Raw genomic sequence first — 19460 nt, 5'->3', positions numbered from 1 at the left:
AACCGTACATGGGACGTGCACACTAACCGCGCCACATATTTCAATTTCAATATAAGCCGTGGCAAAATTTCAATGGTATATTATCTGCATTAAAGTACATAAACATATTCTGATATGTCTACACAGCTCCACAGGCCGACACTTCTGCAGAGCACTAGTCAATGCAAATATTAAGAGGGGTCTCTCTCTCTCTCCCCCCTCGGTGCAGAAAGTAGGCATAAACGCACTGCTCTACGAAGCAAGAACTAATGAATGATCCGTTATTAAATCTGCATTTTGTTTAAAGATAACTATTCTTAACGGTTTGAATCAACAGATTTATAGAGGTTCTCATCTTTGCTGTGGATGAGCTTTGTTAAAGGCTTTATATGCGATTTTTTTGATCCAGCAGATGTCGCCCTTGAGCACCAGCATGAAACCAAAACAACTCGCGCTGCATTGTTGTGTTAGCATGCTAATGCTAGCGATCTTTATTATGCATGTAAATTTACCTGAAATGAGCGTGATCTAGAAACACAGTTAAGCAGTGAGTACAGTATGTTATTCTTCTTTTCTCTAGTCCCTCAATTAAACAACTTTTATACACGAGGGGAGGAGTCGGCTGGCCGTCCTGGCGATGTAAACAAACTGAAGATAGGACTCTGAAAACTCTTATTTATTTTCAGTTATTTTTCAGTTATTTTCAGAGGATATACTTGATTTATATTACATTTAAGTGTGAAAAATCACATATAAAGCCTTTAAAAAAATATTAAAGGCATGTCTCGAATAGATGCCTGTCCCAAATAAAGGCAGGGTGTTTTCATAGATGAGGCAAATAGAAGCCCAGGCTATCAATTCGTATGTTAAAGTAACTTACAGATAATCTTCCAGTAATGTTTGGTCTGCATGAGCAGGTGGAAGGGCAGTCTGCTGGTGGACAGCAGGTTTGGCAGCAGGCTGTTTTCTAGAAGATAAGTGCTCTCCACGTCTGACTGAGGAGAAACTCTCCTGTATGACTTCAGGTGCTGAAGGAGGCCCATTGCCTGTGGATAAGAAGAATAATATATAAGATACAAGCATCTGTTTAATAGCAAAGGTGCCACTGTGTTGTTGTTTTTTTTTTTTTACCTGACTAACAGAGAAGCTTGTCACGTTCTCGTCTGCAGCCTGTATGATCTTCAGCACCACTTCGATCCGCTCATAGTTGTAAGGGCTGAGCTGGAGGGTAAAGACATTGTCCATGTTAGATGAGCAGCAGAACTTACATTTAGTTTGAACACTTTCAACACAGGGCGCCCTAAGAGTCCAAATGTTTGTAACAACACATTGGTTTAAAGAGTTTTCTATTCTTTTTTGTTCTTCTGACACGAACCTTGAACAGAGCAGCACAGAGGCTGTCCGTGAGCTCGCTGGTGCTGTGCAGCATGGGGATAACCTGCAGGACTCGCTCCAGTGCGTCTGCATGACATAAAGGCTGCATCTCTTCCTGGCCTGTGCTTGAATCACCAGCAGCCTCCTCGTCCTCCTGTAGCAGCAGTAAGGTGATGATGTACTGGTTGATCACGCCGTCACGGTCTAGACCGAAGGTGCTGTAGATGGAATTAGAAAAAATAATTATTTATTTTTACACTGAGAGAGATTAAAGCAGATTTTGATCGTGTCGAGTGAGCAGCTGACCTGCAGTACTGGAGGATAATGTCCGGTGTGATCTTCCTGTTTTTCACCAGATCTGGGATCAGACTTCCCTTCATTTCAGGCCGCTGACGGAAAACTGGCTGGATGGAAATCTGGAGCAGAGCAGGAGTAGACGTGGTAAAATTGATAAGCTCATGGCTTTAGATTTGAACAAGTTATTCATTCATTCAATTCAACCTTTATTTATACTGGAAAAATCACTGAGGGGGAAAAATCACTTACGATGACATCGAGTCATTACAGAATCAATTAAAAAACAGACAACAAATCATTAAATGAACCAGAAGACAGATAAATACAAGACTGCTAAAATGAACAAACTTGGGGTTTCCAACAGGCTAAGACAATAAGTAAGTACTGGAGTGTAAGAAAAAAGTCGAAAATGCACTAAAATAATAATATGAGACACAAAGACGCAATAAATAAAACACACTTGTGTAAAACAGTTACAAACAGAGGTTTGGAGGTTTAAAATTAGGTTTTCTAAAATGCCCAAAAGGTAAAAGTTCATTTCCCACAAGAAGAAGCTGAATGTTGTAAATAGGTCCCATCTGGGGTGCCATTTTTTATGTAAGGTTTGACCATGTGCCAGGGTATCAGTTAGGCTTAAAGCCTAACAATACTGAAGTCAGGGTAATGTGAGTCAATATCTTGTTAAGCGTTCTAATTTTTTAAGACATTTTTAAAAGTATATGTATTATGTATTTCACATATTTACACACAATAAAGAATGCATTAAAAAAGTGAGGTGATTCAAGACTTTAAATGCAAAGTCTCACTCAATAGAGAGACAGAAACTTCTAGAGAATCCTGAGAAGAAATAAAAGAAAAGCTTTCCAACCACGTACCTCCAGTTTGCCGAGCTCGATGCCCCACTCAGCATCAGTGATTACAGAGAGAAACTTCTCTCGTTCTCCTGCCTCGTTGTACAGGCAGCTCAAATTGGCCCCGATTCTCGCCACAGCCTGAAATCACCCAGACACAGTCAACCAGTTAGACTTGTTGAGGGGTAATATGAATGGAGATGCTTAAATATATAATGAAGCAGTGATCACCTGTTACACAAACCTCTGTGTTCGTTGGATAAGTATGAGGTGAGTGAGGTAAAGGGGATTAACCTTTAAGGGGGGTTCGGGCAAGACTCAGGAATTGAACTGGCACATAGCTGGTGCAACAGGTTACCAGTGTTTACTCAGACATTACTTTAATCTACTAAGGACCAAACTTAAAACTGTTATGATCTTTGAAGGCAATCCTTTACACTGTGTTTTTAACAGACTCCGAAGCTCCTTCAGTGAGCGACTAGTGTTGCCTCAATGTTCCACTGAACGGCTCAGGAGGTCCTTTGTTCGTGCAGCAGTCCGATATTGAAATGAATATTTTTAGTTGTGTTTTTGACTCATGGCTGTACATGATAATTCTAATGGTTTCAGTGGTCTTTGTTATTTATTTACTTGTTGTGTATTTATTTACTAATCTAATGTGAAACTTGAAGTCTGACTGAAGTCTCACCACAATTTAAATATGTCTCCGGATTACAGCTTTCAGGAGTTCTCTCATACCCCATTGACTTGTTCGGTAAAACAATACATGGTTTGAAATACAGTACAAGGCAAAAGGGATAATATTGCCTACCAAGATTTTGTCGTAGTTTTGCCAGGTGTTGTCGATAACCTTCCACAGGATCTTGAAGACTTCTGCTTTGGAGAGGAGCGTACAAAGTCCAAAAGCCAAATCACAATCGACCACCCTCCAGTTGAACACCTGTAGCCCATTAGGAAATAGAGATTAGAGGTTATTCTAAAACAAAAACAAAAAAAAGGTATTACTGTTTCTACCCCACCACAACATCTGACTCAGCAGACTCACCTTGTTCAAGAGAGCCACAGCCACAGCATTCAGAGACGAACTGGTCGTCTTTCGGACATTATTCAAACATATATTGTAGTTCTTCAGCTCTTGTGTGTCATAAAGCTGAAAGAAAGGGTTACAGGGAAATGTTTAGTGCACATGTTGAAGTTGTATCTAAACCGTAAATAACGTCTGTGGCTGCTGCACCTGCACACTGAGCTTCATGTCCATAACATTGGAGGTGACGTGCTGCAGGCAGCTGCCGTACGAGTTGACCAGCACTCTGAGGGCCAGCTCCAGCTGACTGCACTCCTGTAACATCTGCAACATGTTCCCCAGGGGACCCAGGAGGGGCCGCAGATAGTTTGAGCCTGCATGAGAACCGCGGAAGACACAAGGTTAACTTTTACAATAACAACGTCCTAAAAAACAGAAAGAAATATAATTACATACCGTCTTCAAATGAGCAGTGTGAGAGGCAGGAGCAGTCCAGAGGGTACAGTTTAGTATCTGCAAGATTGGGCATAATAACCATTTCGCTTAAGGCCGACTAAGGTGGTTAACTCATAAATCAGACATTCAGCAGACAATGAATTTGAGCATCCTACCATGAGAAATAGGCAGCATGCAGTTGGTTATTTCATACTGGACTGGAAGCACACACACCGGGTCCAGAACAATGCAGTCCTCATTAAAGACATCCTGAAAACTCTGAGAATATGGATCTTTTTCTGCCTCCAAAGTCAGATCCTGTGACATCACATCATTAAAAAAAGAACACATTTAGTTAATTTCACAATTTGTTAAAGGGAGACTTTAATCAATTTCACCTGGGAGATCCCTCTGCGAAATTTAAAGACTGATTTAAAACATCAATCACAAAAGAGAGTCAGTGATGTGGACCACAAAGATACTGACCTTGGCTAGAAAGCCGTAGTTGTCTGATAACTGGCACTGATGATACACATCCATAGCTATGCGTGTGCATTTGCAGAGCTCCAGACAGTCCAGCAGCAAATCTGTAACAGTTATCAACCCATCAGGATCAACTTGAGGATAGAGAGCAGCCGAAAGCTCAGGGCTCAGGTTTCACACCTGCTGCCCGGCTGCTCTTTAATTCTTAGAAAAAACAAGAGTTTCTGTTTTCTGTTAATCTTGGAAGCCATCTGCGGTTTCAGGGCTTCCTGTGTTGCAAGCTGTAAGCAATAAAGGCCACGACTTCTATTTTTGTTTTTGTTTTTGTTTACAGTCAGACTAGCAACTTGGGAGCAAGAAATGCTTGATCTTAGACGATGTTCCTCATCACACAGACTGTTACCTGCCACCCCCTTTTGCTCTGCACATGGGCTGAGTGGGCAATAGCTTTATGCAAGAAAACACGCACTATTGGACAATATTACTTTGCATATGTATGCAGAATCTGTAAATAACGTTAGGTTGTTACTTCTTGAAGATGCTGACTGGCTTTAAAAACAGTCAAACTATTGCAAATATCTTGAAAATGATGATTTTATTTTTGTTATTCCACTGTTTGCCTCTAAAACTGGACAGAGGGTACATTTTAAATCATGTTTTATCTGCAAACACATTTTCTTTTTGTCACTGCACAATCTCAGCAAATCAACAAGGATCCAGGATAGATGAAATGCTTTGAGCATTATAGTTTAGTTGATCTGCCTGAAGGAATTGCAGGAAATGGCAGAACACATTTACAGTAGCAGCAAAAAAAAAAAGCAATTCAATCCCCACTCTCTCTCTACCTGATGTCCTACTCTATTCATCGTCCTCTATAATAAAAGCAAAAAAGCCAAAAAATAATTCCCTAAAATTTTTACAAAACAACATTTTAAGTTTACACATGTTCCTCACCAGAGTGGCACACAGTGATGGCCTGACATGCCAGATTGTGGATGACTGCTGGCAGGTCCATGTCATCAGGAAGCACCATGGGAACGTCTGCCTCCAGCATCTGGCATAAGGTCATGGCAGCAGTAAACAAAACCTTCCCTGTGCTGGTGTTATAGTGATGCTCATACAGCTCACTGAAGACAAACGGGAAAGAGAGCAAAGGAGAAATCTACCTTGAAAAACCTGGAATTAGAAATATAAAAAAGCATGCCGGGTCCGTTTCCCACACATGGATTCATTCAGCAGCACATGCAGACCTGAGGATCTTGAGGGCCTTGTCCACCTTGCCAACACGCAGAGCTCGCAGGGCCAAGTCAGACCAAAGCTCCGGCTCTGTGCGTTGCAGCTGCCTCCCTAGACGACGTAAGCCAGCCTCTGTAGAGATAGTCTTGGTTTTGCCATCAGGATCATTAGCCACCACTGGAGTGGCTGTGGCCTTTGCTTTAGAAGGACGGCGGCCTCGTGTGTTTTCATAGGCTGTGATGTGATGCTCCTGGATCTGTTTTTGGATGTTCGGATCCTCGTAGTTGGAGGGGGTGAAGAAAACTTCAAAGTCCTCCTGGAAAAAAACGAAACAGAGAAAGAGATTGAAGGTTCAAAAAAACAAAAAACAAATTCAGGAACAGCTGGAAACACTTTCAAAACAGCGTCTCTATAGGAAACTTACTTGTAGGTGGGCGATGGCCTTGAACATGATGAGGTTGTTTTCACACTCCATGCTTTTAAGAACATCATCTGCAGAGGACATGAAACCAGGTCTCACTATAAACAGTGTTTACAGTCTGGTGTTTTTGAATCATTTCATGAATGAAGCTCACTTCAAACCCTCTACAGTGAAGAGAAGTACTTACGTTTTTGAATGATATGCAGGTATTTCAGAACCTCCACCATCACCTGAGCTATAACCATCTGGTTCTTCTTGTGCTTTTGAAGACAGAACAAGACAAAGTTAAGATATACAAAATACCAGAATGAATTATTACTCACTAAATGCTGTTATTCTTTCAGATCCTGAGGTGAGGATTCCGGTGTACGTCATGTATGTTGGCACATTTAAGCATAATCACAAGAGTTCAATCTTGGTGCAAAGGGAAAGGCACATGATTCAATTCAAACACCTTTACTAATCCCTCGAGGGGCAAATGATTTGGAGAAGCTTGTAGGTGCAAGACATTAATTAGACAGTGATGTACAGACAACAACAAATTAAAATAAAGAGCTAAAAATATGAAACAGACTGAATAAATAAACCGGCTGAATAGAAACCATGAAAGGATCAGTGTAATTAAGGGATAAAAGGATAAAACGTTTGCATTTAAATACAAAACCCAAGGTGCATTTAGTTATCTAATTGCAGGTAAAGCATAACAGCATCCAGATAGCAAGAGCAAAAATTCACTTAAAAGCAGATGACCAGAAAAAGAGAAAATAAATTCTGCTTTTCGGTTGGCTACAAAAATAATTAAAATCTCTCTGTTTTAAAGCAGAGTTTCAATATGCAACCTGTTGCTCAAAAAAACAAGCTTTAATGCTTAAAAATAATTTTAAATGTTCTCCTAACCTCATCTGATATATGACGTTTGTCCTCCAGCTGCAGCCGAGCCCACGATGTGAGTCGCTCGATCACACACTCTGCTTCTGCAGAGGACAGCTTCTTCAGGACAGTCATGCATTCCTCAGTCTGAAAGCAGCAGAAAAGACATGTTTTTAAGTAGTTTAGTTTATTTGCACATTTTTTTGAAAGAAGAGTCAAACAGAAAATTAAAACAAATTAAAATTAAAATACATGTGCAGGTGAGGTAGACACCCATGAGGGCTTATCTCAAAACCTCACCTTAAGAGATTAAACAAAGTTAAAATAAAATACAGTACAAATAACAAAGTAAGACTATTTACTATCACAAATAAAATTTACCCAATTGAAAATTACACACAAACATTGAAAACATAAAAATAGAGGGTATGTCATATAATGAAAAGAGACAACGATCAGAAACGAATGTGAGAGCAAACCTTTCCGAGGCCAATCAGCTGGATGAGGTACAGGTAATTTATCTGCGAGGTGGGAAGTTTGTAAGCTTCAGCTAAAGTCAGGGAGTCTCCTAAAGACATGGGCAGGTCTTGCTTCAGGATGTATCTAATCAGAGTCTGTGGAAGATATGCAGTTTGTGACTAGAAGATCAAAAGGAAGACACAGCTGGAGTCACTTCAAACATCAAATCCAAATTACCATAACTTGAGTGCTGTTAGAGAGGTTGAAGTTCCGAATCCCGTATCCTCTGAGAAGTTTCCTGATCTCCATCAGACGGTAGCTTTCCTTTAAAAGCTCTTGTCTGGTGAATATACGGGGCAAAATAAAGTTATATACACTCTTATATAACCACATGTTTAAATATTAATGAAAAAGTGAGGAAAACGGGAACATACTTTGGTCCGTCCATCTCCAGGTATTGCTGAACCAGTTTTTCTATCACATTACTCCAGGGCACCACAGCTTTCTGCATGATCTCCAGCACAGCGTCCACCATCAGCTGGCAGGAAATACAACGATGTTAGATTCAAAGAGTCAAGTCTTTAAACCATCTTACTGTTGTTTTTACGGCAGGTTTCCATTGCAAATATTTGTGCTCTTAAAGCTTACGCACTTTACAAAATGAGTGAGTGCAATGGGGTCAAAGAACCACATATTTGCAAGGGAGCGCCTGAGCTCTCATGTCTTGAAGGTTCCTCAGGATTTTTGGTGGGGACAGCCTGCTGCTACGGCTCTATACAAATAATTATTGATTGATTGATTGAAAGAAACTTACATCTGTGTCAGACATGCAGCCGAGCACTGCCACCGCTTTGGCTTCCCATTCTGTGAAAAGCGTTGTCGTCTGAGAGCTGCAGCGCTCCAAGAGATCCTAGTGAGGTCAGATTGAGAGGGAAACGTCTTCTTATTCATTCTGCACTTTTGGTATTTTAATCGGTCCCCCCCCCCTCCCCAGTTGGCTTAGCAGTGGTCTTGTTTTACCTTGATGTACTGTAGGAGAAGCTCGTCGAGAGGAATCTCGTGCTCTTCAGTATACGGCAGGATACTGCTCTCCACTGTGGCGCCGATCAGCTCTGGCGCCGGCACTTTATCCAGCATGAAGAATGCCACACTCCGTACACTTCCCTGTCAAAGTCAGTTCAATATGTATTAATGACCAGCTTAGAATGCAGTCGGAAAAACATCAGCGATAAACATGTTGTCCCCAAATACATATAAGACGGACGAGGCAGCAAGGACATCTCCCAATACAGTTTAATTCATGGATACACCTCCACAAAGCATTATCTCTCTTTCTTAAATAAAACTTGTAAACTAAGGGTGGGACTAAATATGGATAGAGCAATATATTGCTGTCCTAATTAGTGTGGTGCTAATTATCTAATTGCTGGTGCCGACTTTAATACAAAAAAAAGACACAAAAAACATGATGCTCTGAAAAGATTTTCTTGGATGGTGGGGGATCGCATTGGTTGAAGAAACACTGAATAACAGGGATAACGACGACAGCGGGATAATGTCAGACAACGGTGAAAAGAAGGGTGAAGTGATAAGAGGTGAAATTAACACCAAATTACAGTGAATAAATACATTAAGCCTGCAATTTATCTTTTCACAGGCATCTTGTATTTTTCATTTAATCAGTTTACTATATTACACCTATATGATAGTCCTGTAATGAATCAATTATCTCTGATTTGCTTGATCTTAGTACAGTTGTAATTAGGACCACTTATAGGCTATCGAATCACAGCATGAGTTCCCCTGTGACATCACCAATCATCATCTTTCCCACCCCTAATGTAAACTAGAATGTCCATGAAACTCCTCTGACATCTACAGACAACCTTTCATTTTATCAATACTTCTGCACTTGTTTTCTTGCTGGTGATATCAGATATTTGTTTGAATCTCTTATACACTTGTATATTGTAAAATGGGTTTTTCATAAAAGACCAACCTTCTCAAAGACTGATAGGGAAAGTCTGCAGTTGTATTTGTTGTGCAGGTCCAGGAGCTGACGGAGGTGGGACACCAGGGACTTCAGATTCTCCACCTCTTTGGAATCATAATTATCCTCCTTAAAAAGAACAAAATTCAAACATAGGTCAGGGTAGGTAATAGAATGCCAAAGTAACTGCAGTTTCATCGCTATCCCAATAAAAATATTTTATTTTAAGTCAGAATTGATCAGTTTTTCCCTCAAGGACAAGGAATGCTTTCTCACTCAGCATGTGTACATTTCACTGTGATTAGTTTGGATCAGCCTGTAGACCATGTGGTTATATGTCAGTTGAATACAAAAGCTGGACTCGTCTGATAAATCAGCAAGCCGATAAATATCCGCCCATATTAGCATATCCAGTGACCATCAGTATCTGCTAATTGTATCGCAGATATGTGCCGATATTACAAGATTTATTCACCAGTCAAATAGCGTTTCATTTGAGTTTCATTGTATTAAACTAGCAGTTCTCTTTCTGGCTGTCACCAGCAGGGTGTGCTATTTGGATTACAACAAGCATCATCACTTCACACATCAATGACGAGCTGAGTGACCATCTTGTTTACATCTGTCATGTCTTCTTTCACCACCAGTAAGGCCGAGCGTAACTGTGAAGGCAAAGGCAGAAAGAGAGAAATGTGGCATACTTACAGATCTTATCCAGGTCCATAAAGAGGGAACTCCAAGCATTGCCATGTCCAACCCGTTCCGAGGCCAAGCACCCTTCAACAAGATTTAAAATCATTGGTTAACACTTGTGATTGATATTTTCAATTTATTAGACTCATAACTGAAAATATAAACCAAGTGAAGTTCATTTATTTATCACATTCAACAAGAAGATAATTCAAAGTGCTTCACAAACGATATCAAAACATCATGACAAAGGGAAAGAAAAAGCCTTTAAATGAGTGAACGACTGATGAGCAGAGCTTCATTATCCAGTAGTGTAATCTCTGCGTGCAATACTTTTCTCAAGCCATCAAAAAGCATCTAGAAATCTAATAATGACTATCTTGTCATGCACAATTAGAAAGTCCTGGTTTAAGAGTAGGGTTTCTGGTTTACAGTTTTTCTGTACCTTTTCTGTTAACTCCAGATTCCTTGCCCTCTGCTCCAGCCATCGAGCCAGGAGTTTCTACACGGACATGAACACAGAACTGTTAACAAGCTCTGTATGGAGAGGATGACATTGATTGAGGTTTCAGAGGATAAATCCTACCTGTCCTGTTGGAATCGCTCTTCTAACGAAAGGCACAAAAACAGTCCTGAACCAAGGACAGAGGTGTTGAGAAGGCAGGTCCTCCGGGATGGCACCGAGCACGGCTTCTAGCCTGCTCTCATTGAACTCTGCAGCAATTTGTCCCTGTCACAAAACACAGCAGCACACAGAAGGGTTGTCATGACATCAGAATTTTTTACTTTGATATCATTCTAGTAGAAAATAAAACAATATAGATACCTGTACAGGATGAATATGAATATGAATCAGAGCCCGGCCGATATTAACATATCCAGTGACTATCGGTATCGGCTAATTTTAATCGCAGATATTTCTCGATTTATTCACCAATCAAAAATAATTTCATTTGAGTTGCATTGTATTACATTAGCAGTTCTCAATCATCATCACTCTCCAGAGTGTCAAGCGGAGATGCACGTACATTGAGTGAACATCTTATCTTCCTTATATATTTTTTCCAACAGCGCTTGATAAGTGCATTTGAGGGATCATCAACACCATATATGTGTATATCTCTCTATCTCTACAGATCTAAGACAGATACCGGCCAATATATTGGTATCAGCTTTTTTTTTTCTACTCAATATCGATATCGGTATTGGCCCCAAAAATTCCATATTGGTTGGTCCCTAATGTGAATAAATACGTTTTTTTGTGTCTGGTAACTAACATGACACCTCCCTGCTGAAAATCTATCAAATGTTCCAGATACCAACACACACACTGAGTGTGATTGATGTTTAAGTGTTTATTCTGGTGAGTGCATGAAGCTGTTCTTTACCTCATATCGGAGCCAAAGGAGTTGTGCACCCTTCATGTCTCCTTCCCTCAGGTGGGTCAGAATGTCTCCTAGGTCATCAGTGCTGTTCAGAAACTCGATCCAGGCGATGCCACTAAGGATGATGGAGGATAAGAGAGCTAAAAATCACACATTAATGTAAACAATAAACAACCCTCACTTTAGAAAATGACATTTAAAAAAAAACACAGGAGGCCACTTAGACTTAGAGTTTACTTGAAATGTTCTGGGCCGTGCAGGCTGCAGAAGGTTGCCAGCCTGGCTAAAGCCTCCTGGATTTGTAGCGATGAGTATCGTGCGGCAGCGTGGTTCAGCATCTTCTCTGCTGTCTCAAACGTCGGCCACGGAGCTTTGAGGCAGTACTCCACCACGTAGTGCTCATCCTAGAAAACACCATTTATTGACCTCTATTATTCAGGGGTTAATACTCAATACATGTTTAATGTTGATATGTCTAACTCAAGAAGACATTCAGATGATTCATGTTGAGGTTAAAATAAAAAATAAAAAATAAAATTTTTAATGGTTAAACTGACCGTGATCTTCATCAGGTTGGTCTTGGCCTCCTCCACAAGATCAGACCATACATCCTGTCCATAACCTCCCACTGACGCAGAGGCCAGCTGCTCCAGCACAAAGTCAAGCTTCACCTTGTAAACAAGCTGAACAAAAAGAGAAATGTCAGTTTATCATGTCCACTGCTGCTGCAGCACGGTTTCTACCATGAAAACATGAATTCTGCTTAGCCTCCGTCAAACAAGGACCATTTGAGGGGCTCCGAGAGAAGTGTAAATCATGTATTCCCCAGAGATGCCCTTCTTGTGTTAAGATCTCTTAGTTTAAAGGTCACATATTCTCCTCCTTTTTCAAAAACTCTAAATAAGTCTCAGAGCTCCTCAAAAAATGTGTGTGAAGTTTCTTGTTCTAAATCCACTCTGATCATGTATTTGATCATGTCTATAAACCCCTCTATTTCAGCCCTGCTCAGAACAGGCTATTTCTGTGTCTGTACCTTTAAATATGTAAATGAGCTGTGTCTGACCACGCCCCCTCTCTGGAAGGGCTTGGGTGTCTCGGGCTTTCTCGCTCTATGCCCTATTGTTTAGAGTGAGAAGGCAGACTCAGAGGGCAGAACAAACACCTAGCTGTGGGAGTGTCACCCACCTGGGGGAGGGGCTACTGCCCTTTGTGATGTCATGAAGGGAAAATCTCCAAACGTAACATAATGGGGTGTTTGTAGACAGACTAGGGACATATATGAGACACCTGTATTTACATATACGTGTATCCTATTTTGCGTTCTTTTTAAAAAGAGAAGCATATCGTTAAATTGTTTTTGCTCTATTTAATATAATACTATAAAAAAGATCACTCTGGAAGCTGTCTCACTAATGATTATTGTAAAACCATTTTTAATACAGTATGATTGGAAATAAAGTTTAAAGAAATATAAATCCTAAAATCTCTTTCTTCCCAGAATAACACATTGATACATATTTCATTACAGTGTCTAATAAGGCCAAGATAGACAGGTGTACGGGTCAGACACTTACCTCTAAATCCAGCTCAAACGCGATGGCAAACTTTTCAGCCTCTTCAAACATATGTTTGTGTAAAAGTCTGCTAAGTCTGTGAATCAAAGAGTAATCAACTAATTCGAAAAATAATCAAAATATATTAAACAAAATGGAAGAAATGCATCCAAATAAAGTTAAGTACCTGTTCTCGGGCAAAGCCTCTGTGAAGCATCGTACGACAACAGAGGAAATCGGCTCTCCTCGACTAAAACAAAAGAAAAACAAAAAGGCCGCCTACCATGTTAAAACTTTTATCACATTCTTGAGTAGTTATTGAACAGGTGAGGAAAGCAAACTTGAGACTTGAGAAACAGCACGTCTGTGGAAGAGCATGTTGGCTCCAAACCTTAATAAATCCTTCAAACAGGAGCTTCTTGGTGCGCGGATAATGATTTGCTTTCTTTACCTACCTATCTTTATCGTTATTGAGCAGCACATCAAAAATAAAAAAATAAAAAACATTTCCTACCTTTCTGGGTTCTCACAAATGCCTTCAACTAAATAAATGGTATCCTGAAATCAGAGAGAGTAAAATATGTTACCTAAATGTGCAGACGTTTATTTATTTAATGCATGAACGATCCATTTACCACTGTAATAAGTGTTGATTGTTTACCATGTTTATTTTTGTCTGGACGAGACAGGAAACTGAAGAGACGTCCAGAGAGTAACAAATGGTCATCCACGGCAGGAATCTTATTTGCAGTGAGTTGATCTGAAAAATCATAAAGCTTTATGTTGAGTTCAGGACAGCCTCGTGAAAATCACATTTCTTTAAAAGCGTTTGTACAAATACCTGACAGTTGTCCTGTTTGGTCAGTGTTATCATCCTCATGCTGCTTTTGTCTTGGCTGTGAAACAGATATTCCATCATTATTTGAGTCCCATTCCTCTGTATAAATCACAGCTGTAGTATGTTTCACATCACTGATACATACATGGAGGCAGAGTCGCACTCTGTGGTGAGTTCAAAGTCATGAACAACCAGATCGGGCCAGCAGTGAATCATCACCAGGAAGTGAAGGTCCCAAAGACTCAGAGTGTCCTTACCCAGACGAATAGAAAAAAACAAAAAAGGCTCAAACACTTGTCCAGATGTGTATCACAGCTTCAAGTAAGAGCACAGAACTCACCTCACTGTCAAGAACATACAGGAGATTTTCAACAACCACCATCTTCCTCACTCCTTTAAAACATAGAAAGAGGAAATATTGAACAATTGTCACATAAACTTTTCCAACAAGCCTTTTAACTTTGTGCAACTGTTTCAACTGTTGTGTTTCTATGCGTTTTACTTTCTCTTTTACCCATTAGAAATTATAATCAATAAACAAGAAGACATAGAGAATAAAATAGAAGTAAGTGAAACAATTGCTGAGAGGTCATGATCTGCTAATTCGTTGCCACCTGTTCAGTCAGGCTTCGCTGCTCCCACTGGCCAATCAGCAGCTGGGAAGCTCAGTTATAAAACGCACACTCATCCTCTCTCTGTCAGTCTTGCTGTGAACAGCTCGTGTTGTAGGTTAAAAGGTTTGTGGTGAGAGTTTGGACCTGGGTAAGTTAGGGTACCTCTACATTTATCCATTCACATATTCGACTTATGTTAGATGTTTGTGGATTTGTGCCAGCTTTGTTCTTTTTTCCATGACTATTTTCTAGAGAAGCCAGTCAGGTATTTTATGGTTTTCTTTTTATTCCTTAGAAGTAGTACGTAGTCGGGCCCTGTTTGGTTAAGTTCATGCATCTGAAAGATCTGTGTATGATTGTTTCAGAGGTTTTTTTGGTATAATGAACTCTCTTTGATTGCACCTCTACGTTTCTTTGGTTGTCTTATTATGTCACTGCATTTAAAATAACATAACATTTAATAAAACAAGATGAATAAAACATTAAATATTACAAGAAGGCTTTTTGATAAAAACATCTTTAAAAGAAGAAACTCATGTAGTTAGATCGTTCCATAGCCGCAGAGCCGGAACCGCAAATGCTCGGCCTCCTTTACTTTTAAGGTTTGCTAACACATTACTGTGTGTTGCTGTTTGTTCCAAAAACCTTGAGCCCATTAATTTGTCTCTTATTTATGTTAATAAGATGATAATAAATCTTCAGGAGTTGAAAGGGCATTTAAACAGTGTTTAGCTTTATACTGTGCATGAAAGCAAGAGCATACCTGGAATTAAGCCACCGCTGACAGACTGAGCGAGATGCATCTTGGCCTGATGAGGGTCCATCATCCAGTGAGTCAGGACATTTTCTTTATCGCCCTGTGAAGAGATTAGTGTTATAAAAATCTACACCAAGACATACAGGATGGTTTTCAATCTCTCCAACATTTCCAAGAAAGATTTTACTGAAAACCATTCACCAGAATTTAAGAAAGAATGTGTGACTCTTTGATCCAGTAGATGTCGCCATCTTGAGCTCCAGCATGAAACCAAAACAAACTGCTGTTTGGCCACACCTCCACTATTCTGAAGCCTCCACTCTCCTCCAGCGGCAGACCTCCAACCCCAGTAACTCACTTTTACCCAATGTATCATAATTACAGGCGGTGAAAGACACTGACCCCGATCATCAAGTGGATTTCTTGGCCCAGACTGAACATGACCGCTGTACTGCAGCCCTCGTCGTGGTAATCCTCGGTGGAGCAGAAGTCAATCTTTATTTGAGACTGGAGCTGAGTGTGTGGAGAGGTGGGATTAAAATTCTGCTCATCAGAAAATAAAAATTAGCACACTAACAGAAGAGGGTCTCAACTAACCTCTTTCAAAGATCCCACGTCCATTTTTTCTACGGCTGCGATGACAAAAAGAGGAATTAATGTTTCATTTGGTCAACAATGAAGCTACAAAAAAAAAGTTAAAAAATCAGTTTGATACCTGTCTCGATCTTTGCCAATGCAAGATTTGAAATATGGAAAAACCCGTCCTTCACGAGAAGAAACACATTGTATATCCCTGTTAATAAAAACATGACACATATTACCATTATGTCACCCATGCAGAGCAACGATTCAGAGAATAATCCTCAAACACAGACGGATCAGATTCTTAATTCTTTCATCGTATGTACACGGCTCATTAAAAAAAAAAACAATTGGTACAGAGTTTTCTCAGAATCATAAATAATAATGATAATAAAAAAGTTCACCTTCAGAACCCTCGTCCTTCTGCGTCAGGAGATAGCGGTACGTCTTCTCGTCCCCACTAGATGGTTTCTCTACCAAAGCCTAAAAAAAGAAGAAGCCACAACTTTATGTAGGAAATGAAATCCATTGGGATTATTACAATTGGTGACATCATCAAAGCCATGGGTGAAATCAGGCAAACATTTCATGGCCAGACACAGGCCTTCACTTGTAGTGAGCCTTATGAACACTCTTACCCTGGTGAGAAGGATTCTCTTGTGGGGGACATAAATCAAATGAAGGTTGCCATTCCTTTCACAGACCACCAGAAACTGTCCGTCCAGGCACACATCAATTGCGTCCACATCGGTTTCTGAAAAGTATGTGACTCATCAGTCATCATTTACAGAATCCTACAGAATCAGTTAAATTCATTATTGTCAATAAAAATATATTTCAATAGGTATAAAGAGGAGGGGAGAATTAAATATTTGGTTACATCGTCTGATTTGTGTATTTATTTTCTCTGGTACGATGGCTGTCTTTTCGATCTTTGACCTGGCGCTTTGCATTGTGGGAAACCATAAGCGAGAAGACTGGCCTGATGCATACTTCAAGTATTCCTGAATCTGGGTATTTTTGGCACTCTGAGGATCTCGCATTTGTTCACATACTGCTTTTTGGCCAAGTCTGTACATAGTCAAGTATAGTCGGCGGTTTTGAAAACAGCCTGAGAGTTTATTGAACCTTCTTCTTCTTCTTGACCGATAGCAAACAGTGAGGCAGAGACGAAAGGAACATACTGAGACGATGCATACCAAAGTGAAGCAGCAGCAGGATTGTTTGATAGCTCTGATCAAACAGGATAACAGTCTTGTCTGCAACAACAATACTCCAATTTGACCCACTGGAGGAGGAGAGACTGGGGTCTGCCTGTACCTGAAAAAACAAAAACAGCATTACTTTACAAATCAGCACCGTAACTAGTGTCCACATTGATAGATTAATAGGACTTTATTAACCATCCAGACCACTCAGGTCGTCTGGGACAGGTCTGCTCTCTGTCCCCAGAGTCAGAACCAAACACGGAGAAGCAGCGTTCAGTTTCTATGCTCCTTATAACTGGAACAAACTCCCAGAAAACTGCAGGTCTGCTGAAACTCTCAGCTCTTTTAAATCCAGGTTGAAGACACACCTGTTTACAGCTGCCTTTCATTAAACAATTTTAATAAGATTTTAAACTTTAACTCTGCACTGTAACTTTTAACTCTTTTTATATTTTTACTTTATTTATTTCAATTAATTTCATTTGAATTATTTTTATTTGAATATATTTTCAGATTTAATAATTTCAGTGATTTTTAAATTTTCTATTTTAATGTTTCTTTTCTTTCCTCTGTCATGATGCTTTTGATGTCTTGTGTGAAGCACTTTGAATTGCCTTGTAGTTGAATTGTGCTATATAAATAAACTTGCCTTGCCTTTATTGTCAGAGAGGTGCCATGTCACTTCCTGAGTACTGCTGAGCGCCTCTGAGCAAGGCATCCAATCCAATCCAACTTTTTTTAATAGAGCACAATACAACAGAGTTGATCAAAGTGCTTTACACCAAATAGAATGACAATAGACAAAGCCAAAACGAAGCAGACAACAAAGAAAAAAGAAGAAAACATAGAAACATTGCGTGTTCCTGTGAGGAGCCGAGCAGCAGTATTTTGAACCAGCTGCAGATGAGACAAGGAGGCCTGGCTAACACCAACATAAAAGATCATTACGATAGTCGAGGCGAGTTGAGATTCAATCAATCCAACTTTATTTATATAGCACCTTTCAGACAAATTAAATTGCAGTTCAAAGTGCTTTACAAGAGTGCAGAAAAGTTACTGACGAAAAAGTAGTTTATAAAATCATTGAGAGACTAATGCACACCAATAAGAATTTAAAAAATATATGTATAAAAATGAAAAAATAAAATACGACACATAAAAGCAATAAGATATTAAAATTAATACATAGGAGAAGAATATTTAAAATTGTAGTAGGATAAAAAAGACAATACAGTAATGTTAAGATTTGAATTGATATAAAGCACTATATAAAAGCCAGACTGAATAAATGAGTTTTAAGACTGCGTTTAAAAATCTCTATATTCTGGGCTCCTCTCAGACCTTCAGGAAGGTTGTTCCACAGTCTCGGAGCGTAACAGCTGAAAGCAGCATCGCCAAAGTTGTTTGTCCTGCTCTGTGGAACAACTAAGAGAGAGGGACTGGAGGATCTGAGGGGCCGTACTGGTTCATAAACTAAAATCATATCTGATAGGTAGTCTGGTGCAAGGCCATGTAGTGCTTTATAAACTAATAAAATAATTTTAAAATCAACACGAAAACTAACAGGCAGCCAGTGTAAAGATTTTAAAACAGATTAAAGCATGTATAACCCTCTCGAGGTCATTAAAAGACAGAAAAGGCTTGATCTTAGACAGTTGCTTCAGCTGGAAGAAGATAGATTATACAACATAATTAGCCCGGCACTGTAGCAGCCCAACTCTGACATCTCTCCATTAATGCATGTCCATAGATCCTGTTTGAGCATGTGTGTGTAATACGGGTTTATTTACGTGTGTGAGAAGCATGTCTGTAAATTACACAGGAGGATTAATACAGTATGTAGATGGTGGGTGTAACAGTGTATTGTACTACAGTAGTATTTTTTCAACCTCAGAGGGAAAAGATAACCCCATAAAGTCTCACTAAGAGTCATGTAAATATTGACAGGCATTACCTGAGTGGTAGTGGAGATCTTGACCAGTGTGTCCACCTGGTACAGGCCGCTCCCATTCTCCTCTCTTGACACACCGCCGAGCCGGACAGTGTTTGTATCCTCGTTGGTGAGGAGCTCGACGTCACTCCACATTGCCATTTCACAGAGCTAGATTACATGGAAAAAGAAATGTCAGTCTCAATGTTATGTTTTTAAGGTGTTTAGGTTTCTATGCGCTGATTCCGCTGACTGTAAACTCCCCTCGTTGTTGCCATAGTGATAACAGAGAGAGTTACGAGACTAAACACGATTAACTGTTTATATCAACGGAAACATTTGTAAACTTGAAGAATACAAAGTAGATAAATAAGTTAAAGTAGACAGTAACTCACCTCGTATATTATTATAATGTAATATTCAGACAGTTTACATTACAACAAGGGGAACAGCATCACAACAGTGTCAACTTTATAGTTTGGCG

General features: G+C 39.7%; 1 protein-coding gene across 1 annotated transcript in view; it reads right to left on the bottom strand.

Moving 5' to 3' along the window:
- Window positions 1–19460, bottom strand: part of kntc1 (kinetochore associated 1) — a 28399-nt gene extending 8939 nt beyond the window's left edge. The window contains exons 1-44 of the mRNA XM_061038946.1: window positions 19372–19460; window positions 19001–19147; window positions 17038–17158; window positions 16477–16592; window positions 16243–16321; window positions 15972–16049; window positions 15854–15888; window positions 15659–15769; window positions 15263–15356; window positions 14226–14278; window positions 14031–14137; window positions 13889–13943; window positions 13709–13807; window positions 13562–13605; window positions 13235–13297; window positions 13069–13144; window positions 12052–12177; window positions 11732–11898; window positions 11498–11609; window positions 10696–10839; window positions 10555–10611; window positions 10125–10196; window positions 9429–9548; window positions 8450–8593; window positions 8244–8339; window positions 7864–7967; window positions 7667–7769; window positions 7450–7584; window positions 6998–7117; window positions 6288–6360; window positions 6104–6171; window positions 5694–5995; window positions 5398–5570; window positions 4447–4547; window positions 4137–4278; window positions 3982–4038; window positions 3736–3899; window positions 3547–3651; window positions 3313–3441; window positions 2526–2642; window positions 1660–1769; window positions 1355–1571; window positions 1111–1200; window positions 860–1025 (exon numbers count right to left, since the gene is read on the bottom strand). Of these exons, the coding sequence (XP_060894929.1) occupies window positions 860–1025; window positions 1111–1200; window positions 1355–1571; window positions 1660–1769; window positions 2526–2642; window positions 3313–3441; window positions 3547–3651; window positions 3736–3899; window positions 3982–4038; window positions 4137–4278; window positions 4447–4547; window positions 5398–5570; window positions 5694–5995; window positions 6104–6171; window positions 6288–6360; window positions 6998–7117; window positions 7450–7584; window positions 7667–7769; window positions 7864–7967; window positions 8244–8339; window positions 8450–8593; window positions 9429–9548; window positions 10125–10196; window positions 10555–10611; window positions 10696–10839; window positions 11498–11609; window positions 11732–11898; window positions 12052–12177; window positions 13069–13144; window positions 13235–13297; window positions 13562–13605; window positions 13709–13807; window positions 13889–13943; window positions 14031–14137; window positions 14226–14278; window positions 15263–15356; window positions 15659–15769; window positions 15854–15888; window positions 15972–16049; window positions 16243–16321; window positions 16477–16592; window positions 17038–17158; window positions 19001–19138 (4783 nt within the window). The 5' untranslated portion in view covers window positions 19139–19147; window positions 19372–19460. The remainder of the gene's footprint in view (window positions 1–859; window positions 1026–1110; window positions 1201–1354; window positions 1572–1659; window positions 1770–2525; window positions 2643–3312; window positions 3442–3546; window positions 3652–3735; window positions 3900–3981; window positions 4039–4136; window positions 4279–4446; window positions 4548–5397; window positions 5571–5693; window positions 5996–6103; window positions 6172–6287; window positions 6361–6997; window positions 7118–7449; window positions 7585–7666; window positions 7770–7863; window positions 7968–8243; window positions 8340–8449; window positions 8594–9428; window positions 9549–10124; window positions 10197–10554; window positions 10612–10695; window positions 10840–11497; window positions 11610–11731; window positions 11899–12051; window positions 12178–13068; window positions 13145–13234; window positions 13298–13561; window positions 13606–13708; window positions 13808–13888; window positions 13944–14030; window positions 14138–14225; window positions 14279–15262; window positions 15357–15658; window positions 15770–15853; window positions 15889–15971; window positions 16050–16242; window positions 16322–16476; window positions 16593–17037; window positions 17159–19000; window positions 19148–19371) is intronic.

Source organism: Labrus mixtus, chromosome 5 (genome assembly GCF_963584025.1).
Source record: "Labrus mixtus chromosome 5, fLabMix1.1, whole genome shotgun sequence".
Classification (NCBI taxonomy): domain Eukaryota; kingdom Metazoa; phylum Chordata; class Actinopteri; order Labriformes; family Labridae; genus Labrus; species Labrus mixtus.
The sequence above is the reverse complement of the archived record's forward strand: the minus strand, read 5'-3'. Positions and strand labels throughout refer to the sequence as shown.